This window comes from Orcinus orca, chromosome 1 (assembly GCF_937001465.1).
Source record: "Orcinus orca chromosome 1, mOrcOrc1.1, whole genome shotgun sequence".
NCBI classification, from domain to species: domain Eukaryota; kingdom Metazoa; phylum Chordata; class Mammalia; order Artiodactyla; family Delphinidae; genus Orcinus; species Orcinus orca.
Genome location: NC_064559.1, coordinates 116,674,490 through 116,701,792, shown reverse-complemented (window position 1 = coordinate 116,701,792; position 27,303 = coordinate 116,674,490). Strand labels below are relative to the sequence as shown.

Here is a 27,303-nt window from a genome sequence, read left to right as displayed (position 1 = left end):
GTTGTGGCAGCGCCTGGAAAATCTCCTCGGGGAAACCTTGAGTTTGCTCAGCTGGAAAACGGGGCTCCGTCATGAACCGGTGCTTCTGGTTTTTAACCCCCGCACGCTGCAGCGCCCATTGTCTGCTGAAGCAGCCGCCTTGCTGACACAAGGTGAAGGAGAACTGTGTGGGCTAAGTCTCATGGAGGCAGATATCAGAACATCCGTGACTCACGCAAGCCTGGAGAAAGTCTCTTCTCTCTCACCTTCCTCTTATGCAGGGGGTTAAGCCAAAGAAGGAGTTGCTTATTGATTTTCCTGGAGTTAGAAAGTAGCTTAGGCATTAGGGGCAGGTAAAAGGGGGCAAGAGAATTGCCCCCTTTTATAAAATTGGCTCAGTGCCGACTTTAGACATGATCATTGCATAGATGCATATTTATCACGGTGCCTTAACCCTGCAGTGAGCGCACTGCACAAGTTTGGTTTTCAATATATAATATCCCCTAAATTAACATCCCGCCTCCAATAAATAAAACAAAACCCCTACGCTGTTCCCTTTATCGCAGAAACTACACCCATAACTTTATTCTGGAACATGCAGTGCAGGTAAAACCAGTTCTGGATGTTCTCTTTATTGACTCCATCTCTTCAGAATGCCAGTTGTTCAGAAGAAAAGGGAACAAATAGAAAGACACAAAGTATACAACACGTTACACCCAAATAAAGAAAGCAACTAAAAATTACTTTAAAAAAAATTACTTTTAACTATTAACTGCAGGTAAACCCGAATGAGAATATATTTATTGTAGAGGAAAATAAATGGTGCAGTGCACTGAACCCAAGGTTTACATTAAAATCCTCTAGTCACATTAATTTGCAAACGAAAATTTACAAATTTACATTTTGCCAGAACAACCATAGTAAGACATGACAAGTGAAAAATATTTTTGAATGGCATCTGAGCAGGATGGTAAAATCACTAAAATAGTATTCCAAGTTCTCAGCTACTGAACTGACGACATAAAGCTCCATGAAAACTGGTGAACAATTTGTTCCTTTCCATTAACTACAATGTGTCAGATAATTTTTGTAAGAGATTATTTTTTAATCTGTGCCAACTGTGGAGTAGATCACAAGACAGTCAGTTCCAGTAGCATGTGATTAGCCGGGGAGAGAAAAGGGTCTATACAGGAATATTTCTTTGTTTGGGTGACACAAAGATGAATGGTCTATTGTCTTACTGTCCGAAAAGAAAAAAGCCAACTCAACAGTGCCATCTCCTGGAGAAATTACTAAATACACTTTTAAACTCAAATTGTTGGAATTACCTGTACCTTCATTTTTTAATATATTGCTTTTAGTTATTATTGTATGTCTACAGAATATGTTTCCTTCTTCAAACTGTATCAGCTTCTGGGGACATGGTACCTTGCATATGGAACTGAGAAAATGTTTGAGTGAATGAATTATTTTAGTATTTCGCTTTTGTCAATGACACTGGCACGAAATACAAAAGTTGCAGTCAGATACCCTTTGTGAAATACCACACCTAAGATATTACCTTACTTGCAGAACTAAAATATGTAAATTTATCTTATTACTAAAAACCATACATTTCTCCAAGATAAATTCTGTGGCAGAAAGATGAATTGAAAGCAGTTACGTTTCACAAAACCATTGCTTTTGCTAATAAGATTATTTCTGATTCTATTTAAATGGACACAAAAAGAAACTTCGTAGGAAAATTTAAAACTCTACAGAAAACAAAAGTCCATCTCTTTCAAGAATTCTGTAATTGGAATTATAGAAGGTATGAAATTTTTTGTTTCACCAGTACAGTGTAAGCTGAAGCTAAGAGCTACTTTATTCCTTGGTATATGTTTTTTCCCTACATAATACACATGATTCAGAGACACAACTTCACCTTGCCCTAAAGCAGCATGTTTAGTCCATTTCTGCATTAATCTACATTGAGTTAAATGGGGTATTTATTGCCTAGTTCTCCCCACTAGAAGCTTCATGGGAGCACAGACCATACCTAGACCACAGCTCTATCCCCAATGCCTAATACATTACTTGGCATATAGCACATAGGTACTCAAATTTGTTAAATCTGAACAAATATTAGTTGAGATAGGATTTTTCAATGGCATTTTCTATTAGGATTTGATAAGAGGTGAACACGAGGGAAACTAATCTGATGATCACGTTATATTTAATAACAGGGTTAAAATCACTAGGACAGTCTCAAGAACATTGGCGACAATATAACTTTAGTTCCCTACCTTATGTGTGTGTGTCTAGAGCAAAATTCTGTTTTCCCAAATGTTTCCCATCATTGCAGTTTCCAAATGTATATAAGCACGTTTTTTGCTGGAAATTTGGTATAAATTTAATATGAATTCAGCCTATTCAAATCATCAGAATTTGAAATCATAGAGTACAACTTCCTACAAATGTTAATGAAGACAATACACAATCAATTCTGCATTATTCACACGTGGATTAGCCATGTTGTGGATAGTACATTTCAAATCTCAATGAGATTTCCCTATTACTCAGTAGGTATCTAGGCTTCTCATGCCTGGCATTGTACCAAGAGTTGATGATTTAAAACCTGAGTTCAAGTCTCAACAGCTTAATTTTCTGAGTCCATGGTCACACAGCCTTACATTCTTCATCTGTTAAGTATAAGTAACAATATCTACTTCATGTGGCCATTCCTTTTAATAGATATTTATTGGAGTATAATTGCTTCACAATACTGTTAGTTGCTGTTGCACAACAAATCAGCCATATGCATACACGTCCCCACATCCCCTCCCTCTTGAGCCGCCCTCCCACCCTCCCTACCCCACCCCTCTAGGTCATCACAAAGCACTGAGCTGATCTGTGCTGTGCTATGCTGCTGCTTCCCACCAGCCAACTATTTTACATTCGGTAGTGTATATATATCGATGCTACTCTCACTTTGTCCCAGCTTCGCCATCCCACCCCAGGTCATCAAGTCCATTCTCTATGCCTACCTCTTTACTCCTGCCCTGCAACTAGGTTCATCAGTACCATTTTTTTTAGATTCCATATATATGCGTTAGCATACAGTATTTGTTTTTCTCTTTCTGACTTACTTCACTCTGTATGACAGACTCTAAGTCCATCCACCTCACTACAAATAACTCAATTTCGTTTCTTTTTATGGCTGAGTAATATTCCATTGTGTATATGTGCCACATCTTCTTTATCCATTCATCTGTTGATGGACATTTAGGTTGGTTCTGTGTCCTGGCTATTGTAAATAGTGCTGCAATGAATATTGTGGTACATGTCTCTTTCTGAATTATGGTTTTCTCAGGGTATATGCCCAGTAGTGGGATTGCTGGGTCCATATGGCCATTTTTGAGGCTCCAATAGATTGATTCTTTAAATCATCTCAACCAGTCATATGCTGGCAGCTCTAACGGGGGAAGTTCATAGTATATTCCAAAGTCTAATGTAAACTACTTCTGAATTACCCAGTTCTCTCTTACTGATTTGTAATTGATTGCCAGTGAGGCCAAGATCATGAATTTGATGCTTTTATAGTCCTTGACTTCATAAAAAAAAGAAAATCTCATTCCAAATTGTCTCTTAAGGCACAAGAAATAGTACAACATTGTAGCTGGCTTATTCCAAACCATCAGTTTTGGGGAGGGCCTCAAAACATGTTCTTTTGATGGTCAATTAGTAGCATCTCCTTCATATAAGGAAAGCAGCAAAAAATTATTTACTCAAGAAGAACTACAGAACTGAAGTTTAAAGTGGTATTAGTACCTATAACACATGAGGAGGAGTTGGACTAGCTGGGAGTTCATCTGTCAAAACCAAGGAATTCATAATATAGTTGATTCTGTTGTACAGAGCCACTAAAACAATTTTAGGATACTGATAGGATAGGGATGTTAATACCACTATCCTTTCTGCCCACAACACAAGTATTTTATACACAAGACTGCTTTAGAAGAGAATAGTCTATTAACAAATATTCAAAATTTTTCTTTATTTCAGAACTGCCTTTATGTACAGACATCATAAAAAAATGCACATACACTGGAGATTTTCCAAGGAATTGGAGCTGGAAATAAAAGTTAAGGGCAACTAGGAGAACTGAAACTGTCCCCAAGAAATTCTGAGGATCACGCTTCCTTAAATGTCCTTGATAACCTCTTCAAGTTCTTCCTTTGTGAACATGTGGAAATTCTGGCCAGGCTGCACTGTGGCTAGCTGGAAAGAAAACAGAGAAGGCTTAATAAGCTCGGCTCGATCACCCTGCTTATAGCCGCAGCACGGTCAGGAGAAGTTGTTGGTGACACAGCTGTTCATTAGGAACTAAGGGATCTGCTGTCCCAGGGATATCCTTTCCAGCAGCAGTTCCTAAAATAGCTGTCTGACTCCAAAATAAAAATCTTCTTGACCAAATTTTCTATTTTGAGGTTAACCCACCACATAATAGTTAACCAAATGCCTGGCATCACTGTCACTTCTTGAGGTTACTTCAACAAGGATCACAAAAGCAGCAGCAAATTGGTGTCAGTAGTTTTTTCTGTTAAAGATTCCTTTAGAAATATATTAAAAGCATATTCACACACTTGCAAGTTGAACTTGTGTATGTGACCTTGGTATACTTGCCCACTCTGTGCCTCAATTTCCATCAGTAAAATGGGGATAAAAGCACCTAACTCATAGGGTAGTTGTGAGGATTAAATGTGTCAATCCATGTAAAGTGCTTAGAACAGTGTCTAGAACATTGTAATAAGCACCACATAATTAACTATTATTGGTGGGTATTGTTTTCTCTAAAACTGCCCATATGGTAACTTAACAAGAAAAACATTTGTTTTGTTTTTTTAAAAGGACTGGTGATGAAAAGATCTCATTAACACTGACCATAGGAAATCAGTTACCACTAAAGATATTAGTAATAACCAGCAGTCCAGATTATAATGTATTTAAGCAATAAAAGACTAGGGTCAGAAGATGGTTAGTTTCAAATTTAACCAAACCACCAGGTCTTCCATCATCTCTGCTGACAACATAGTCCCATGTTTTAGGGTAATACTGAGGAATAGGTGCCACTTCACTTTTCCCTTTAGCTTTTGTGTTTGTTTGAAATGTCATTTCCTTATATTACTTTTTAACTTTAAAATTAAACATAATAGGGCATTTTTTGAGTAACATTCACTATTGATATTTAGTATAATTTGAAAACTGCCAAAATTAGCACAGCTCAGTTACATAATGTTTATTATTCTCTGCCTCAACTACAGGTAAAATTTAGAAGAAGACTACTACTGCACATCTTAAAACACCTGAAGATCTGGTCTGGGGACAGACTAAAAAAAATGTTCTCTCAAAGCCTGCAGTCTCCACTAGATTCTCCTAAAAGATCTATCCAATTACACGAAATATCAGAAGAGTCCCAAACATATTTGTAAAATGTATGTTAAATAATTTAGTGATGTCCATATAGACCATGAGTTCTATTCCAAGGAAATTAAAATATATAAATGCTTTTCTTAAGGACATGAGGACAGAGAGATACAAAGTCAATAAACCAGAGAAGAGTGAGAGCCTATAGAGTTTATTGTCAAGTCACCCATGGCTCACAGGCTAGTCCTCCCAAACCATTACAGGGGCTAAAAACCAGAAACTGGGCAACTCTGAATTAGAACAGTCCTATAGAACCAGGCTGCAAATCAATACTAATAGGACTTAAACCAAATACTGCCTTCAGGAAGGTACCCATCACTAGATGAGTAAAAATAACCCCTTGCCATTTACTTACATAATCTATATGAAAGCTACTTTTCTATTTATCTCATTTTACTTTCTTTTTTTAAAAATACATTTATTTATTTATTTATTATTATTTTTGGCTGTGTTGGGTCTTCCTTGCTGCACGCGGGCTTTCTCTAGTTGCGGTGAGCGGGGACTACTCTTCATGGCAGTGCACGGGCTTCTTTCTCATTGCGGTGGCTTCTCTTGCTGCGGAGCACAGGCTCTAGGCGCGTGGGCTTCAGTAGTTGTGGCACTCAGGATCAGTAGTTGTGGCTTGCGGGCTCTAGAGCACAGGCCCAGTAGTTGGGGCGCACGGGCTTAGTTGCTCCGTGGCATGCAGGATCTTCCTGGACCAGGGATCTAACCTGTGTCCCCTGCATTGGCAGGAGGATTCTTAACCACTGCGCCACCAGGGAAATCCTCACTTTACTTTCAAAAAACCTCTGTGAGGCAGGTAAAACAGATATTTTGTTTTATTGATTTGATCAATAATTAATTGCTAAGCACCTGTGTACTAGTTACAGTTGTACAAGGCACTAGAGATCCAAACATGAAGAAAGTCTGTCTTATTTACTAAGAGCTCTAGACACCAAATGCTTTTAAAGTCAGGTAAGTGTTACAACAGAGCCAAGCATACATAAAGGCACAAAGGAGTAATCTAGGGGGAGTCCAGGAAGGCTTCAAGGAGAAGCAATCTTTGAGTTGTATCTTAAAGCACTACAAGAATGGGGCAGTCAAGGAGCAGAGGGCAGACTGAATATGCAAATGCATAAATGCACGAAACAAGATGATGCATTTGCAAAACTGAAAGTAATTCCAAATGACTAGAGCAGAAGTTGCATACGTGATGAGATGAAATGGAGAGGTAGCAGGAGTTCAGAGCTCATACAGAGATAGTGTATTAAAGTGTTAAAAAGTACAGGACCGGGCTTCCCTGGTAGTGCAGTGGTTGAGAGTCCGCCTGCCGATGCAGGGGACACAGGTTCGTGCCCCGGTCCGGGAAGATCCCACATGCTACGGAGCAGCTAGACCCGTGAGCCATGGCCGCTGAGCCTGCGCGCCCGGAGCCTATGCTCCACAATGGGAGAGGCCACAACAGTGAGAGGCCTGCGTACCGCAAAAAAAAAAAAAGGACAGGACCCCAAATCAGACCTGGTTTCAAACCGTGACCCCACCATTTACCAATACTGTTACTTTGGGCAAGGTCTTGCCTTCTCAAAGCCTCAGTTTCCTCCTCTGTAAAATGGAAGTAGGAATACCTATCTCATAAGGCTATTGTGAGGATTAAAAGATAATTGCATGTAAAATTAGCAAGGTACCTAACAGGTTAAACATATGCCTTAAGAAGTAGTGAATTACTATGACATGAAAAGAAGTTTGGAATTTATCTTGCAGACAGTTAAGAGTCAGAAAAGACTTTTTACAAGTGGAGGACAATTGAGATTAGATATGCAATTTAGAAAATCCACTTCAGTAGCACAATGGCAGGGGAAATGGAATGAAAATGAGGAGGGTAAGGCTAGAGGCAGGAAGACTAGCTAGGAAATCTCAAAACATACAAGGCAGGAGAAAAATGAGGGCCTGAACAAGAGAAGGCCCTAGGAATAGGCATGAAGAAGAGGCACTGATATGAGAGTTATTTAAGGAGGCAAAGAAACAAATCGGTGAAGGCAAAGGGAGGTCAGAGTCTTCCAGGTTTCTGCTGTGAATGACAGGTTCACTGAAGGTGTCATCAACCAGAATTAGAAATAAGGGAAGAGGAAATGGTTTTCAGGAAAAATGATGAGTTTAGTTTTACAACTGTCAAAAATTTGAGGTGTCTGCTTCAGAAAAGGTCATATAAGAAGTCTTAAAAATGACCATGAAATCTGATAAAGAGGAGTTATGTTAGCAAGGGGCAGTCTCAGGGAAATAATAACAGAAACCAAGGCAGTGATTGAGAAATAAATGAGCGTGAGGCAGTGAAGACAATGAATACAGATTCATCATCTAGCAATTAAAGGTTAAAAGATATGATGAATGGAATAGCAATAAAATGTAACAAACTCCTGAATTTCAAAATTATTAAGTGAAAGAAGTGAGACACAAAAAGAATACACACTGTAAGATCCATTTATAAGAAATTCTAGAACATGCAAAACAAATCTATAGTGACAAAAAGCAGATCAGTGGGAAGGAAGTGACTAAAAAGGGGCATGAGGGAACTTTTGGGGATAACAGAAACGTTCTGTATTTTGTGGTTGCGGATACAAGGGTTATACCTTTGTCAAAATTCACTGAACTGTAAACTTAAAACAGGCACACACTACAGTATGTACATTATGCCTCAATGAAGTTGATCTTTTAAAAAAGGATACTAGGTAGAGAGAGGGGTTGACAAAGGTGGGTTTTGTTTTTTTGTTTCTCTAAAGATGCAACTTGGAAATTTTCCCTTTTTGAGGGGAAGTGGCTGTTGAGGAGAGGCTGGTGACGCAAGGGACAACTGGAGGAGCAGGGACCTCAAAGAGATAGAGGAGGGTGGGCTCTAGAGCAGTGGCTCCCAAATGCCTGACCTTCTTAGGCTGAGCATCAGAGTCACCCAAGGAGATTTCAAAAATAGAGATTTTTGATGGACAGCCAAAGACTGATGGACAGCCAGGTTTGGAAACCATGAGTTAGAGCTTGGAAAAGTGGAAATGCCCCTGTGTTAAAGGGAAGAAAACTCTAGTCAGGGATTAATGATAGAGCGTGGATGGGACACACACCTGATGCTCTCTTCAAAGCAACACTGTAGTTGCACTGAAACTGAATGAGCTAAAAAATATCTTTGAAGTTTTAGTTGAACCAAGCAGGGCTTAGAACCTTCACTGTGAGATCAAAAGAGCCACATGTGAATTACTCTGAGGTAGCAAGGAGATAGTCTTAGTGGAAATGCCAAGACCCTATCTCATTCAGTACCACAGAAAACAAAGCACAAAAGGAACTGACAAAATCCCTCCTAAGGGTCAATATGGGCTATCGTTGCATATTTTGCGCCTCATCATCTCAGAGACTGGCACGAAGGGGAAACATTTTCAAATCTTTGCTGAGAAGGTGAAAAAACAACTATTTATGAAGTAAGTTTTCCATTTCCATTCCATAACCCCCTCTCCCCATGCCTGCTGAAGAAGCAAGCCAAACACCCCTCCCGCAGCCCCAACCTCTCTCCAACTCTTCTCAGACCTTCCCACCATTAGGCCAGCCCCTTGTTCTGGTGCCCAATTTTGCCCCTTTCACTGCAGCCTAAGGAACCGGGCTCTATTGGTGACAGATTGACAAACAATACTCTCCAGTACTCTCTCCATTCTTCTGCCCATAACCAGTCAATCCTTTGCCAGAGATTTATCTAAATATACATTTTCTCAATCTATGCTGAGTATAGCTGAAAAGTATCCTGGTAAGTGCTGATTGGTTTAATTACTGATTTGTGATTCCAGCTTCAGTTGGCCTTTAAAATTTTTTTTTTTTTTTTCCTTCCTGCGGTACGCAGGTCTCTCACTGCTGTGGCCTCTCCCTTTGCGGAGCACAGGCTCCGGATGTGCAGGCCTAGCGGCCACGGCTCATGGGCCCAGCCGCTTCGCGGCATGTGGGATCTTCCCAGACTGGGGCACGAACCCGTGTCCCCTGCATCGGCAGGCGGACTCCCAACCACTGCGCCACCAGAGAAGCCCTAAAAATTTAATTAAAATATAATATACATACATACCATGCCTCCAAGGGTAACCACTATCCTGACTTTTTACAACAACTTGTTTTGTGATTTCAGCCTCAGCTAGCGTATTTTAATGTGACCCAGCAATCCTTTTACTCATCCCTGTCTTCCCTTTTCCCTATCCATAATGACGTTTCCAAATATTTTCCATTCCTTTTAATTTCACTGTTGCATTCACCCACCTTCAGCAGATGATCTAACAATCACCAGGGAAATATAATACCTCTCTCCCAGTTCACCTCCAAGCCTGCCTTAACTTTACTCATCATTACCTCCCATCCTGCTGTCTACTCTTAGGATCCTAAATAAGGGCATTCAGAATCTGGTCCACGTCTCTCCAGTCTCATCTCCCTATCTCACATACATCTCACACTCCAGCATTCAGATAAATCCCTCAGAGTCCCCTTTTACGCACAACGTTATTTTACATGTCCTGTTCCCTCTTCCTGGAATACCATTCTCTTCCCTTCTCCTAACTTCACCTCTTCCAGTAAGCTTTCCTAACGCCCCAGTATAAGTTATATGTTCCTGTGTCAATCCATTCATATTGCTATTACAGAAGTATCAACCCAAGCTGTTATTATCTGTATGTCCTCTATACTACTTAATGGGAACTGGATTTTCTGTGTCTGTATCCCTGGCATCTACATAGTACCTGGCATGTAATGGGTATTCAATATAATGCTGAATCAATTCTATTTTTCAAAACCAACTCCTTCATTTGTACCATGCCTTCTCTCTTCTAGAACTTTTCCATCACTATCTAACTTCCACTTTTAATTCTTTTTTTTTTTTGGTGGTACGCGGGCCTCTCACTGCTGTGGCCTCTCCTGTCGCAGAGCACAGGCTCCGGACGCGCAGGCCCAGCAGCCATGGCTCACGGGCCCAGCCGCTCCGCAGCACATGGGATCCTCCTGGACCAGGGCACGAACCCGTGTCCCCTGCATCGGCAGGCGGACTCTCAACCACTGCGTCACCAGGGAAGCCCTTAATTCTTTTAACATTTTTCTATCCACTACTTGCTTCTCAGACTATAAAAGTATTTTCAAGTCTTTCCCCATCCTTAAAAAGACAAAAATCCTTTTCTTTAATGCTGCCTGCTGCTGACATTAATTACTTCTTGAGAAGGCAGCATATTCTTGTTTTGTCCACTTCATCACTCCCTTTTATTCTTTAACTCACCAAATTCTGGCTTCTGCCATACCACGTTACTAAAGTTGCTTATTCACAGGATAATAACTTCTTGAGAACTGAGCATACAAAAATGTTACTATCTTGATCTTCAGCAATGAGAGCTATGATATCTGAATAAAACAGAAAAATACCTCTATGTTAGTTGCATTCAGCTTCTCCTCCATTACTTGTTTGAGGATTATGAGTGAAGATTTGATGGCTTCTTTCAGTGTCATAGACTTGAAACAAAGAGGGCAAGAAGAGTAGCCATTAATTGTACATAATCCCTCCTTCCTTCAAAGATTTCCCCTATATCTCCCTGAAGAAATGATTTAGCAAATATTAATAAATCAAACATCTCAATAAGTACAGTGCATTACAAGTATCTCCAGAATTCAGGTAAATGGTAAATAAGTAGAGTACCTTTATTCAGAGAAAAAAAAGTCTTATTTTGAACCAGAACAAAGTTACCAACTTTAATATGTTAAGTGATCTTTGAAGAAGGGGAAAGTTAGACTTCTCTAGTTATTGTCTTTTGATTTAGAAGCAAGATAATATTGATGATATCCTGTGAATAATAATTCCCAAATGATCTAGAAGGTAGCCCAATGGTTTAGAAAATCTGCTCTTTGCTTACCCCATTTTGTATCTAATTTCCTGCACACGTAAAAGCAATACTAGAAGTTGATTTAAGCAGGCATCCCTGTATGAACCACCTGAATGACAAGTAGGGCAGCCTTCAGCCACTACAATGAGTTACCCCAAACCAAGGCTTCCCATCCCACAAAGATAAAAAGTACCAAATGCCCACTTGCTTGGAGAGCCAGACTAGGAAATATAAACTGCTAAGTAAAGCTGTGAAGATAAAGGATAAACAAACTGTGGTATATCTATACCATGGCATACCACTCATCAATAAAAAGAAACTACTGAAATGTGCAAAAATACGAACGTATCTCAAAAACAGTACGTTGAACAAAAAAAGGCAGACATGAAAATACAAACTGTATGATTCTATTCATAGAAAGACCAGACAAAACTAATCTACAACGGTAAATGTGCCTGAAACGGGGGAAGAGACTGACTGGAGAGGAGGCAAGCATTCTGGGGCAGGGTGATGGAAGTGTGCTATATATATATGTATCTATTTTAAATTATTTATTTATTTATTTGGCCGTGCCGGGTCTTAGTTGTGGCATGCGGTATCTTTTAGCTGCGGCCTGTGGGATCTAGTTCCCTGACCACAGCTCGAACCGGGGCCCCCTACATTGGGACCGTGGAGTCTTAACCGCTGGACCACCAGGGAAGTCCCTATATTTTGTTTTAAGTGCTGGTTACAATTGTCAAAACTCATAGAACTGAACTCTTAGGTCTGTGCATTTTATTTTATGTAAATTATACCATGATTTAAAAAAAAGATAATAGAAGTCGTGAGAATGCTTAATTACCTTGTGGTAAACTTCTTGCAAGGAGCTCTGGGCACCCTCTGAGGCAGAGCCAATCGCTCGAGCATCACACTGTACAAAGGTTCCAGATGGGTCCATATGAAACCTGCAAAACCACCAAAAAGAAGAGGATTAAAATGCTTAAGAACGGTGGCATTTTATGTAACAAACGTCTCACTAAAAAATATAAATGCTTGGCCCTGCAGCCAGGAAATACCGAGGCACAAATCCAAAAGATGTTCTATGGCTGGAGAAACCAGATCTTTTAAAAAGTGTTTAAGAAAACTAATAATAATTTCCTCAGGGATTTAGAAGAGAAGTATGTATAAGAATACTTTATATAGAGAGTATATATAAATATGATACTTATGTATGCCTATCTAAATACTATTTGAGGACAGGGATCAAATCAATATTCCAAAGCAAGGCTCAAACACATTTTGACTACAGCAACAAAGTTACTTCTAATTTCTTTCCAGAAATAGCACTGATTCCAGTAGAGGAGTTCTTCATAAAATCCCCAAATTTGTTTTTGTGTAAGCAGCACAGAATCAATGAACTTTATAGAATTAGAAGCCCTTCATTTTTACAACTCTACAATAATCTTCTCACTTGATTTAAACAACCAGTCCCATCCCAAATGAAAATAATTCTCCCAAAAAGGAAGCAGGAAAAAAATGGCCAAATGGTACTTACAGCTGGGGTCCTTTTTCATCAACTCCTCCAAATAACAGTGCTACTCCAAAGGGACGAGACTAAAACCAAAAAGCAGGAGGTATTAAGATAAATAGCTATGAAGTAGGGGGGCGAGAAGAGACAGGAAAGACATGTTCCGAGGACAAATGTCATCAGTTCCACAGGACAGCAAGAAAGCTTCGCACAAGCGTCAAACTCACCATGGCACCTGGATCTGCATCTTCTTCTCCAAACTGTAGAGCCAGATTTGACACAGCCTGAGTCACACTCTCCACTGTCATGGTCTCATTGTAGGTGAACCAGTGGTTCTAAAAGAAGAGCAAAGCATGGTCTACCTTTCGTAAGAATGGCATTAAAAGTAGCCCACCATCTCACCACACACATCCCTTTGAACTGTGGTTAAAAACTGAATGCTCAAGCTCTGGTGTGTTTTCCTTAACATTAAACTCAAATGCTCGGGACTGCATGAGAGGAAGAGAAATAGCTCTGGAAATAAAGTTATATCAAAAGGACTCTAAGCAATGACGACTTTTCAAGGGAGAGGACTGCTCCCTTGAAAAACAGAGTTAACCCTTCAGAGCACCAAATCTAGTCTTTTCACAAAGTGAAGGCTAATAGCTGAGTGCCGCTTTCCCTCAAAGGCCCTATCTTAGCATTCTGTTGGAGTTTAAATTAAATGACTTATTCTTACATAAGTACTGACAGCAAACCTGCAAATAAGCACAAAAAAAATTTTTTACCAATCAGATATTTTTTTCTTACCAGTCTACTACTCTGTAGGCAGCAGGAGCTCAGTTAAAAAAAAAAAAAAATCAGTATTCCTAACCAGCATTTATCACCTGGTACATATCATTACTCACTACAGGAGAGCTGTCATTTGCAAGCCTAGCTGCAAAGGCAGTTGGGGTGAGAATTCCTTTAGCTATTTCTACCTCTTGCTATGGTGCTCCCACAGAAAGTCAGTTAGGGAACAGAATACAGTGCAATGCTTGCTTTATATAAGGCAAGTCAAAAAGAAGCAAGAGACTGTCAGCACTATTTACCAGGGCTTCCTCAAAGCTGCAATGGTTGGATGGCTAGACTCCAAGCCTCAGAAAGTTGTAACTAGGGATTCTACCCAAAATCACTCCCAAGAGCTACATCTGATATTAACACAGATACCTGCAGTACAGCCCAGGCAGTTATATCATCACTAAACAAGGAACACAAGCATCATGGTAAAAAGGAGAGATGATGCTAATTTTACCTGTGTCTCCACTCTGGCTTTATCAATTAAAGTCTTAGCATCAGCAATTAGCCCACTCATGGCACAACCTGCAATGTAAAAGCAACAGTGACCCGATAGCCAAATCCTTGTAGAACTCTTTCATCCACTCAGGAAATACTGAAATTCTGGAGTGAAACCATGGCAGCCATTCAGCAATCCCATAGCAATATACCTAAGAGATTAGATGGGAAATTATCTACACTGAACACAAGTATAATTATATCACTAACAAATAAAAACCATTCATAATGAAACAGAAGTCTAGCTATTAAGGTAGGAGACAGAGAAGAGCAGCTACTCAAACATGAATTTCCACACGTTACATCCTCAAGCATTCCTTCAGCACTCTTTGGTAGCCCGTGATGCACTTTCAAACTAAGCAAGCACTAACAGTCCAACAGGAGAAACAAGGGAAAAAAAATAACTATCTCACTATGAGCTACAATGGAAGACCCTAGAAGAAAATGAAGTCTTTTCACTTTCTGACCAAACACAAACTAGTTATATGAGAGATGGCCCAAGATGCCAAGATTATGGCTGTGACGTTACACGTCATGACTCAAATCTAAATTTCCAGCCTGGGTCTCACTCCCACATTTCAGACCTATAAAGCCTTAATATATCTACTTGGATATACCACAGACTCAACTCATTTCCCTTCTAGGCTCCATCTTTTTCCCTGGCCCTCACAACCAACTGAATCCCAAATTCTATCAATTGCTGTCTGATTAGCCTGTCTGGCATTAGTCCTTACCTCTCCGTCTTCTGGCCACCACCTTGGTTAATCCTTCATTATCTCTTTATTTGGACTATTAAAAAAATTTCTGACCTGGTCTCCCTGCCTCCAGTCTCAGCCCCCTTCACTGTACCTTCAACACTACTATCAGAATGGTCTTTCTCAAATCCTAATCTGATCATATTTCCTCAGTGCTCAAAACCTTGGCAATGCAAAAGGATCAAGTTCAAGCTCTTTAGTGTGGTAAAAAGGACTTCCACTGTTTGATCCCAGACTCATTTCTTGCCACATTCCACCTGCCAGTCATGCCAAACTGCGTGTGCCAGGGTATTTTATATTTTACACCACCACAGCTTTGCTCTTCTATTCCCTCCGACCAGAAAGCTCTCCTCTGCTACACCCAGACACTTATTCACTTGGTAAACACTTCCTTATCTTTTAGAATTCAGTTCAGCTCAAGCATCACCTTTATGGAATCCTTTTCTGAAAACCTCACTACCACTGGCCCCAGGGAAAACTAATTGTTTCCTCCATTGTACCCCTACTAAGCATATACTACAGCCTTTCTTAATACCTACTTCACTTAATTGCATTGACTTATTTACATATCTAATTAAACTGTATGCTCCTGGAACACACGGGGACTATGTCTCATTCCTTTGTGTGCCCCTGGTGTCTAGCACAAAGTCTGGCACATAATAGGTTCTCAATTTGTTGAATGAAGTGACACTGACCTACCTCCAAAAGGTAGATGGCTTCAGAGAAAGTAGATAAAATGTTCTAATCTTAAAAGACTAAATCTCAGTTTCTGTATCTATGAAAGAGATAATGTCAAGCTCCCTGAGTCACTATGGCATTTGATTCTGACGCCCTCAAGCAATTAATTATTTTACCAATGTTTCAGTAATTAGATGACTAGATAGGTTAAGTAAATGTGGGCAGTCAACTAAAATGCCATGCTATAAATAAGTAGAACTACTCATCATGCTACAATGATGCCAGAAGCCACGGCAGGGGAATTTAACAGGGACCCAAAAAAGAGAGGAAGGGAAGGTGAGGGGAGATAGACTGAAATGATAAATCTGAAAACAGAGGAAGAGTACCGATCTGGGTCAAAGTCTATCATCCTTATACTCTCTGCACCTTGGTCACTCTGAAGATCTTTAAGAATTTCTCTTTGCTTAGTGGACACCCCTACCTTCCCACACAATCCTCTGCTCCAGGTAGCCTCCTAATGTTATGCATCGATGAGGACCCAGCCACCATAGGGAGCTGGCCTATGATTCAACCTTCACATATTTCAATAACCATCACATTTGCCAAGTATAAATCTGAGGGAGAAAGGAACGTCTGGGAGTAGGTGAATCCTATAACTGCTTCCTACTACCTATATTATGCACAATGGCCTACTACCTGGAAAATGATAACTAACAAGGGATAAGATGCTCACCTAATGAACCTCCCTTGAAACATCAAAGAAGACTGATTAACCCAGGCAAGATCCTACAGAACAGCCTTCTCCTACTCCTTACCTATGTGAGCATCAATCTCTACAATTTTCTCAATGCTGCTGGGCTCCATGAGTGGAGAGGTAATTCTCTTCTCCACAGCTAGGCACACACCCTCTGATGTCTGGATCCCAATGGCTGTAGAACCAAGCTAAAGAGAAACAGGTTATGGTTATCATATAGAAGTCAAAGAACAATCTCACATACTCACCAGGAATCTCTCTGTATATCTTCACATGATAGAAGCTTCAATCAGCCATATCTAATACACAGAGAAAATAAGGAGCACCCTAATAATTTACTATTCCTGTCAATGGCAAGAGCACTGATTTACAGAATTTTGTGCTTCTAAAGGGGAAGTTCAAGGTCTTGAAAATGTCCGGAAAATGATCAACTCTAATGCCAGTTTTTTGGAGAGGGGCAGATTCTAAAGTTCTAAACATAGAGGGCAAGAAGTAATACAACTCTAATGTTTTTTCTGGACTTGGTATCTTTTTACCTCTGCTACCTTGATCTATCCGAAAAGGTGATATCCCTCAAATCTATGTGACTCCAGAAAAGTCATTTACTTAAAAAAAAAAAACAAAGAAAGAAAAAAGAAAAGATAAAGAAACACCAACAACATAAAAATATCTTTCAAGGTCACTAGCAGTCTACAATATAGCTTGATTTCATCTCTCCATCTCCATGTCACCATCCTAGTCACCCACCCCTCTTTGTCTCAGTTTCCTTATCTACAAAAGGGGGATAATAACAACAATACCTACACATCAAGAGGGGTAAACACACATACATAAAATGCTTAAAATGGTAACTTGTACGTAATAAATGAGCAACAAATGTTAGCTATTTTTTTATATGCCAAGATTACTTCAATAGCCTCCTTAGTCTATCTTTAATCTCTCTCTCCCAATGTATCTTTCATATTATGGCCTGACTGATAACAATAAAATACTATTTTCATTATACTTCTCCTTCTCTAAAGAATTAATATCTCTCTATACTGCCTGTAACATAAAATCCAAGTAAAGCTTCCAGAGTCCTCAAAACCTAATCCTACTTTACTCTTCCAACTTTATTATTTATCATTCTCCAGCAAAATCCCTCAGGTATAGCCAAATCCATTTTCTCATGCTATATTATCCGCTACCCTTGTTCTGCCCATGCTGTCCCACCTGGAATACGCTCCTCCCTTTGCCTATCCAAATTCTACCCATCATTCATAAAGGCTTCCATAACTATGCGTGCTCTCTCCTCTAAATAATCACTATATTTACTTACAGTAAATCACTATATTTACTTAGTTCTACAAAGCAATGACTATCAGTGTGAGCATCAGATTCCTGGAGTCTGTTATTGCAAAGTATTCCAAAGAATTTCATAAATCATTGTGCATAACATGCTTAAAACGCATGCAGACTGAATGATCATGTCTCTTACATATATGTATTATTTTTCAAATGTGTAAAGTTTTGACTTTATTTAGAAGTGTTATTAAATATATAGACCTGCTTTTCACTGTATATTTTCTTAATGGTACATGCATAACTACAGGAGATAAAATGTCAAAGAATTTTATGTAAAAAATGAGTGCTCTTACTTCTAAGTAAAGGTGTAGACTGAATACATACATTAGCTCTACTCCTTCTCCAAGCCTTAGAACAGGAGATTAAAAGGCTTAAGCGGGGACTGGATAAATCCACTAGGACAAAGAGTGGACAAAGACACAGACACAAAATTTTAAAGCAAGAAGATGGGTTAGTGATTACTTACTTAGCAAACCTGAGAAATCCAAATCCTAAGCCAGTAGTAAAGAAAGTCAAGAAACAACCTGATTTCTATCATAGGACCCCCCAAAAAGGGAATGGTGGCAACAAGGACCTCTGGAAATAGAAACAGAACAGCTAAAAATTATAAAATTAGTTCAACGTTTGCTTAAGAGACAGATTTCCAGATCTCTTACCCTACGTTGTAAAGCTAGATGATGGCCCCCACTCCCACTCCTGTAGAAGACTCTGGAGAGAGTACAACAGAGGGTCTCTAGATTGGGGGATGCCACCATCGAAGGCAGAGTACTACAGGAAAACGGGAATTAAGTAAAAATTGACAAGTTTAATGTTAAGAACCCCAGCCTTCTTTCCCTGCTCAGCTCTCAGAAGTGAGCAGGCAGAAACACCTTCAAGGCATGAAATGAGAAGAGGCAGTTTTCTCTAGAGCAGTAGTTTTCAAATTTTCTGACCCAAATCTACATTAAGAAATATACTTTATATCATGACCAAAATACACAAACAGGTACAAAGAAATAAATATAATAGAAACAAAGTTTCATGCAGAAAAGAAAACACTCACCAATACTATGAGCAAGGCATTCTGAGATCTACTGCTCCAGTCTACGTCAAAAAGAAATGCTCCCATGACCTACTAAATTGATTCAGTGCCCACTAATAGGTCAAGATCTGCAGTTTAAAAATATATATCTCTAAAGAATCTAGCTTGTTCAAGGGGAAAAAGAAATCTAAAGAAAAAAATTTTTTTTAGTCCTTGAAAAAGGTATTTTCATCCATAAAACAAGAACAGGACACTAATAAGAAAAAGGAAAAAAAGCAAAAAAGCTTGGAAATTGAAAATACTTTCTTATGAAATCATTGGAGAATGGGTTCTACCAAATTGAAGGAATACATCAAAAAAGAAAATGACTTGCGATCTAACGCAAGAGGGAGTTAAAGAGAGTTCCTAGGATGATGATGATAGAAGAGCCTAAGTATACAGCTGTGCAGCAGGCCCAGAGAACCAGTCCAGATTAGAGCTGGTCAAAGGCTCAAAGATTTCTTTAAGAATCTTTCACAGGATACTTAATGTGCCTGAGTGTTTTGAGAGGATATACATAACTTGGAGAGACCTTGGGGATGAATTATTGATATTTACATACTAAATTAGGCAAAATTTTTAAAGAGAATTACAAACTCCCAGGAAAACACTATTGTGCAGAAACAGAAAAACAGCTCAGGTATGAAAAGCATTTACGTAGTCTTACCAATAGAAATGTTGACTAATGATCTAACAAAATTATGATAGATATGACACACATTGAGAGGGTTGCCCTATCTCTACCCCAGTAGGAAACTGTATATCTGTGTGTCACTGGGGGCAGAAGTCGTCATCCTTCATAATGAAAAGTCTGTGGATAATACCTAGGTGAAAAAAATGTAAGTCTGTGTTCCTATCTTAGAGATATGGAAGTAAATGCCAAGAAAATTAGCTAAAAGACTTTAAAATGTTGCATCTGAGAAGCTGAAGATAAAGAGGGGCAGGCTCAGGGATTTCTGCTTTTGTTACAAGGTTTATAAAACTATTTTACCTTCTGACTAAAACTACATGCACGTATGCCTTAAAAATACAGTTGACCCTTGAACAATACAAGTTTGAACTGTGCAGGTCCACTTACATGTGGATTTTTTTTTTCAATGGTAATACAACAGTACTGATCTGTGGTTGGTTGAATGGGTGAATGAGGAACCACAGATATGGAGGGCCAACTATATCAATAGATTATAGGGCAATTTTAGACTGCTTGGAGGGTCGGTGTCCTTAACCCTTGCCTTGTTCAAGGGTCAACTGTAAAATAAAAAAGTCAGAAACCATTGTCAGAGAATTTAATTTGGCACTTAGTTGTCCTCTAATTGTTTTGTGTATAGTGTATTGATCTTGAATCTCCAACTGAACAGAGCAGAACAGAATTCATACCTACTTTGTAAATTTTTATTTATTTATTTATTTACTGCTGCATTGGGTCTTCATTGCTGCGCACAGGCTTTCTCTAGTTGCGGCGAACGGAGGCTATTCTTCATTGCAGTGCGTGGGCTTCTCATTGTGGTGGCTTCTCTTGCTATGGATCATGGGTCTAGGTGCATGGGCTTCAGTAGTTGTGGCATGTGGGCTTCAGTACTTGTGACTCGCAGGCTCTAGAGTGCAGGCTCAGTAGTTGTGGCTCACAGGCTTAGTTGCTCTGCGGCATGTGGGATCTTCCCGGACCAGGGCTCGAACCCGTGTCCCCTGCATTGGCAGGCGGATTCTTAACCACTGCGCCACCAGGGAAGTCCCCATGCCTACCTTAAAATTTTATCTAGCAGAGTTATTCTCAACCGGGAGCCATTTTACCCCCTAGGGGACAACTGACAAAGTCTGGAGACATTTCTGGTTGTCACAACTGGAGGAGTGAGTGCTACTGGCATCTAACGGGTAGAGGCCAGGGATGTTGCTAAACAGCCTACAATGCACAGGTCTGTCCCCCACAACAAAGAATTATCCGTTCTAAAATGTCAATAGTCCCTGTAATTATTTTGTGGAGGAAGTTCTCATAGCACAAGAAAAAATTTTCAACTTGTTCAATTTGGCCTCCAACTTAAATAGCCTTCTAGGACTTCCCTGGAGGCGCAGTAGTTAAGAATCCGCCTGTCAGTGCAGGGGACACGGGTTTGAGCCCTGGTCCGGGAAGATCCCACATGCCGCGGAGCAACTAAGCCCGTGCACCACAACTACTGAGCCTGCGCTCTAGAGTCCGCGAGCCACAACTACTGAGCCCACGTGCCACAACTACTGAAACCCGTGCACCTAGAGACTGAGCACCACAATGAAGAGTAGCCCCCACTCGCCGCAACTAGAGAAAGCCCGCACGCAGCAACAAAGACCCAATGCAGTCAAAAATCAACCAATCAATTAATTAAAAAATATAATTTCTATGCTTCTACTCCAAAAAAGGGTCAATATTTTGAGACAGGCTATTTTACAAAATATATCAAGATAATTTTCTCTTGTACATTATATTTATACCCAGACATTTCAATATTACGATTCTGACTAAACTCCACCCCCACCCTGGGTTGGGACTGGGGAGATGGAGGAGGGAAGAAAGGGAACACTTGAACTGACTATGTATTATTTATTTAATATAATTCACTAGCATAGTAACCAATGTCCAGATGCTCAGAATAATACAATAATTTTGACACTGTCACAGATTTCCATTTCTTCCCCCAAACCTAACTCTAAAAGGCACTCTGCTCCCACCTCTGCTGGCTATATCTCACCCATGCCATCCATACAGCACCTCTACGTGATAATTTCTATTTGTCAGCCATTTTCAGTCATTTCTCCAGCTCCTTTCATACTACTAAATCCTTATAGTTATCAAATTGCTTTCACATTGGCTAAGTTGCCAAGACAACAACAAGGTTGTTTCAACACCTAGGAGTATGAATTTTTACACAGGTTAAGCAGCATACATTAATGGCACTACTCCATCCTAGCTCAAACTAGGGCTACAGAGATCAGATACTATCTCGTTATCTCTAAGCAACGTGGAAATTACTAGCACTAACGGGCTTAAGGAGAACCAAAAAAACTGAGAATTACTCTTCGCTTGCACATCTGGATAGAACTATTACCTTAGCTGAGGCTCAAAATAAATGCTACAGCTTGGAATTGTGATAATCTCAGACTTCATAGTAACATATGGTTTAAATATAGGGCACACATGATTAGAAATAGAAAACAGGCACTTTTTGTAGCTGGCCCATCGTTTTCTGCCCACTATCTACTACAATGCTTCCACCTTCACTTCTATGTCTTCAACTAAGAATCTTCTTTGCCCTTTCCAGATTCTCATACAACTATTTTCCCCAATACACTCTTTCTAGAAGAGGTAACTTAGAGGGAAACACAATAGTTCTCTTCAAATATGTGAGGAATTGCCTTATGGAAGAGGTTTAAACATCCTGTATGGTTCAAGGGCAAAACTAGGGCCAACTGAAGGAAACTTCAGGAAGCTAGACTTTCAATTCAATATAAGGATAAATTTCTAAACCATTATGAACGATTTCCAAACAGAATGAGCTATCTAGTGAGAAAATATTCTGTCACTAGATCTATAAAAACAGAAGCTGTTTGGGGATGCAGAGGTGATTGAAACAGAGTGAAGAGTTGGACTAGATCAGTGATTCTCAACCGTTGCTAGACACTAAGAATCACTGAGGTAGTCCTTAAAAATACTGATGCCTGGACCTTATCCTAAACGACCTAATTTAGATCTAAAGCAGAATTTAGATTATCCATAATCCAACAAATAGAAGATCCCACATAAGTAACTTTAGTATAAATAGCTTACTTTCTAACTAATTTTTTGAATACTGGTTTGAACTATTCGATTTTGTTGTTAGATTACAGGACACATCTCTTATTCAGACCCAAAAATGTCTAGTACAAATTGACAAATTTACCAACAAGAATACAGGTGATCAGTTAAATGATTTGTTCAAGATTATAAAATATCTCCCAGGTGCTAACTCAGGAATTCTAGACCCCTTTCTTTATAGCCAAGAAGATTATAAACACAAACATGTCCTTCCAACCCCACTAAGAAAAAGCTACTTACATAACTATGAAGCAGTTATTTGTTTAAAAAGTTCCAAAGTAGTTGTTAGGAATGGGATTGAAATTGTTATACAATGGTTAATTGTGCCCAACACTGTAAATCAACCATACTTCAATAAAAAAATAAAATTAAAAAGAAGGTTAACTGTGGTTGATTAAAGGGAGATAAAGAACATTTTCTAAAGGAATAGCTAAAACACATTTACTCCAAATGTTCTGCCAGCAAAGTACTAAGTTGCCATGAAATTTCAAAAACGACCCCACTTGATACTATACCTTGATAGCCTCAATGGCATATTCCACTTGAAATAATCTTCCTTCAGGAGAAAAAGTATTCACACCCCTATAATTAAAAAAAAGAAAAAAGAAAAAGGTATTAAAATTGTCAGAAAAAATAAGCATAGAGACACTAATGTCAAGTTCCTTGACATCTAGCTCAGATGGCTACAAGATGTGCACACTGTCTTTATGCTCCTTTACCCACAACAATCTGTAGCTGTTTTTTGGTACATTAACAGTTTTTCAAGAGAATGGAACCTATACATAGAACACCTCTGCCCCACTCCCAAAGTATCTTCAAACTGATCAAATGAAAGCAGGTGACTTTCTGCCTCTATCTTGAATCAATTTGGAATCCCTCTGGTAAATTCATGCCCCCAAACTATCAGGCAATTCCTAAGAAAATGTGCATTTATCCTTATCCTCTTCCCATTACGTGAATTTGATGTTAATATCTTACTTTTTAGTAAAAGTCAGCCACAGGGACATTTCTCTATTTATTTGTATGAATTAGTATTGTTATCTGAAAAACAGACTGAGATCTGTTGCAGTTCCTAAAGCCTAACCTAGTTAATTCACTCAATACATTATACATGCCAGACTGCTCTTCTCCCTTAAACAATTCCCAACCTTTCCTTGCTCATCTGTTAGAAATCCCTTTGGAGAAGAAGCATCATGGTGTTAGCTATAAAAGCTTTCCGCACACAATGGACACTTTAAGAATATTTGAACAAATGAATGAAAATAGTTGTGCTCCTTGGTTTATGGAGTCTGGAGTTTATAACGTGTAAGATGATATAGAGCAGTGTTTTCAAATTTGTTTTATCAAAACCTCTTTTTTTAAAAAAATAAATATTTTTTATATATATATATATATATCCCAAATATAAAACAGATAATAATACAAGTTGACATTTACTGAATATGTACTATATGCCTGGCACTGTTGCAAACCTTTAAATGACAACACACTTAATTCTCAAAACAATCCCATGAAATAGTATTCTAAAGCGATACTACTTTAGAGATGAGGAAGTTGAGACACAAAGAGGTTGACTAATTTGCCCAGTCACTCAGCATATAGGAGGCAGAACTGGAATGAGAATTTAGGCAATCTAAGACCAAGCTTTCAACTATCAGGAGTCAAAAGAGAATCTCACCATTCCAGCCTCCCATTTTCCCCAGAGGTACTATCCCTAATGTCATTTAAAAGGAAATTTAGGACTCTAAGAAACAGCTTTTAAAAATCACTGAGAGGAAAGTCCGAGGGCAGAAGACCTGGGATTAAATTCTAATTCTGCCACTTACTAACTTTAATTTGCTCAAATGAAAAAAAAAAAAAATCTATCCTGCCTCTGTCATAATACAATTGGTATTGAATTGCACAGATTATGAAAGCACTTTGTAAAGTGTAAAGTACTGTGTGAATACGAATACAGTATTTTCACCCTAATTCAGGAACTTTATCCTGTTGAGGTATTACTAAGTCTTTCCTAATGTGGGCTCTGCTCTTGGCCCTGTTTTCAAACTTTCTCTGGGTTATTTCATTCATGTCAAGCACTAACTACTTCCAAATCTCTATTACCAGTTTGACCTCTTTCCTGATTAATCTGAAAGCCTCCTGAGCATTTCCATTTGGATATCCCATTAGTGCCAAACACTTGACATTTTCCAGTCTGAAATATACAGTCACCCTTGCAAAATCAGCTACATCTCCTGCCATTCCTACTTCATTTTTACTTTAAAACACCTCGCATCTCCCAGTTCCCCAAACTATAAAGTTCTGAACGATCTGACTCACTCCTCCCTTTTTCCCATAATTAACAATATGCCAAGTCATATCAATTCAAATCAGTTCCCCCCACGCCCCCCACACAGTAACTCTACACTCCCTTCCATTCTCAATGCCCTCATTACCTTTCAACTATTTTAATAGCCTTCTAACTGGTACTGATTCTCTTTCCTCTAATCCAGTCAATTAATCTCTATACAACGCAATTATGATTATGTAACTTCTTAAAATTATAATTTATGCCACACAGATGCCTACAAAATAAGACCCAAACTTCTCAACCTCATATTAAAAACCATCCAGTATCTAGCACCATAGTGTTTTCCCAGATCTCCCCCCATTCCCATATGTGTATCATATGTGCCAGCAGACTAGAATTTTCACAAACACTATGTATGCTTTCCCACTGCCCCTCCTTTGTTCATCCTATATTCTCTGCCTCAAAACTATTCACTCTCACTCTCCATATTTATTAAAACCTTACATCTAAGACTCAGTTTATTTATGTTTTTTAAAATTTATTTATTTATTTAGGCTGTGCTTGGTCTTATTTGCAGCAAGTGGGATCTTCATTGCCGAATGTGGGCTGTTAGTTGCGGCATGCATGTGGGATCTAGTTCCCTGACCAGGGATCGAACCCGGGCCCCCTGCATTGGAAGCGCGGAGTCTTAGCCACTGAACCACCAGGGAAGTTCCTAAGGCTCAGTTTAAATATCAGCTCCTTTTGAAGTTTTCCATAATACCCTAATATTGAATGCAAAAATCTCTCTCGTCAAACTCCCATAGTGTTGATTTGAGCTTCTCTAATGACATGAACACATTTCTGAATTATACTATAGTTACTTTTGTAAATAGTTCTTTAAAGGACAGTCTCCCATACGAGAAAAAGGAACATGATATTGTTCACTGCCATATGACAAGCATTCAAGTACCTTAGCTAAGTGAATAAAAAAGGACTGTTTTAGGCATTCTTTAGGAAGATACAAAAATGAGTAACACAAAGCAGTTAATAAAGATGTTAAGTAAATGATCACAAAAACCTTAATAAAGGTTTTCTGATAAGAATAACAATTTCCATCATACACACCCCTTACTCAAAATTATATCACCTAAAGATGATTCTTTTCAATGCTCTGGAAGCTAAATACTGACTAACAAAGTTATTTTATAGGACAGTAGGAAAAGGAGTCCGGTTTTTTTTTTTGTTTTTTCTTAAGGAGTCAGTTTTAAAACCTCACATACATCTTCTATGAGTCAGTAAAAGGATTTTTTTCTTAAAGTGGTAGTTCTAACTGATAAAACTTTTGACAGGTTCAACATATACTTGACAAGAAATGCAGCTTCTCAAGCCATCTAGTACAAAGAAAACATCTGCCTTTCCTGGCTTTAAAATTTAAAAAAAACAATAGCTATGTGAAACGTAACTGATCAAAACAGAAACTGAAAGTAAAAATGTCTACAGCATAAGTATGTACAATTTAATATTACTTAACATTTCCAAGCTCTGAAAGATTTTTTGTTTTATACAAATACAACAACCTCACAGCTTTGATTTCAAAAACAGATCTGGCTGCAACACACATTTAAAGTAACTTGCTTTAAACTGTTTAAAAAGTCAGAAAAGCTTGGGTCTAGTTGAATCAGCATGATGACAAAACTCTTGAGAACACTCTAAACTCCAGTTCCCATAAAATCAGACACCATACACTATATCTGGGCGAAGCTGAGACTTCCTTCGCGCTTCTGCAGAAACTATACATCACATCACGCCCCATTACACCTCAATCTAAGGAATGGCTGCTCTGTTCCCACAGCTAAGAAACGGAAAACGAGGTTGTGCTCCTAGAAGGAAAAGGGAGCTGAAATGATCAAACCCATTAAGTGATCTCTAATTGCTTTTTCTTCCAGGCACACGTTTACATTTTTTAAAAGGCAGTCACACTCAGCACAAAAAGATGAAGGGGAGAAGGGGTGACTCCTGGCCTTTCCAGGTTAAAGGTCGGAGTCGCGGCGCGCCAGCCGCCTTTCCCCAAGCACAAAGCGGAGCTTCACGCTTCCGCACCGACTTCGGACCCAGCAGTGACTCAGCGGTAGGACAAGTGCGGCCGACAGGCGCAACTCTAGCCTGGGGAATCACAGCGGGCGGCTGGGGAAGGCGAGAGATCCCCGGGCCGGGCCAGACTCGGGATCCTGGGGCGCCCCCATGACACGGCAGAACCCAGGCCCAGACCGGGCCCCGGGCCCGCCGACCCGTAACTTCCACCCCATTTCCCCCAACCACACAGACCTGTCGTACTCAGACCGGGTGAGAAACATGGTAAGGGCAGGAGAAAGCGGCAGCGGCCACTCGGGGATTCTGAGGGCCAAGACGAGTCCACCTGCACCCAACTCACCCACACCGCCACACAGCCAAGTCTCCGTTACCAACTGCGCGTGCGCTCGCAACCCCTTCAGC

The 27,303-nt window shown here is 39.4% G+C and overlaps 1 protein-coding gene across 2 annotated transcripts; it reads right to left on the bottom strand.

Moving 5' to 3' along the window:
• Nucleotides 1-3,996: 3,996 nt before the first annotated feature.
• PSMA5 (proteasome 20S subunit alpha 5) lies at nucleotides 3,997-27,293 on the bottom strand. 2 transcript variants are annotated; one of them, XM_049701587.1, is made up of 9 exons: nucleotides 27,242-27,293; nucleotides 23,054-23,120; nucleotides 16,373-16,499; nucleotides 14,084-14,151; nucleotides 13,038-13,145; nucleotides 12,838-12,896; nucleotides 12,145-12,247; nucleotides 10,849-10,935; nucleotides 3,997-4,239 (listed from the first exon to the last, which is right to left on the bottom strand). In XM_049701587.1, the coding sequence occupies exons 3-9, from the start codon at nucleotides 16,419-16,421 to the stop codon at nucleotides 4,162-4,164; spliced, it is 552 nt and encodes a 183-aa protein (XP_049557544.1). In that variant the 5' UTR covers nucleotides 16,422-16,499; nucleotides 23,054-23,120; nucleotides 27,242-27,293; the 3' UTR covers nucleotides 3,997-4,161. The 2 variants fall into 2 exon arrangements, with proteins under 2 accessions (XP_049557544.1, XP_004263180.1); XM_004263132.3 differs by having other exon boundaries at nucleotides 27,136-27,276.
• Between the last annotated feature and the right edge of the window lie 10 nt (nucleotides 27,294-27,303).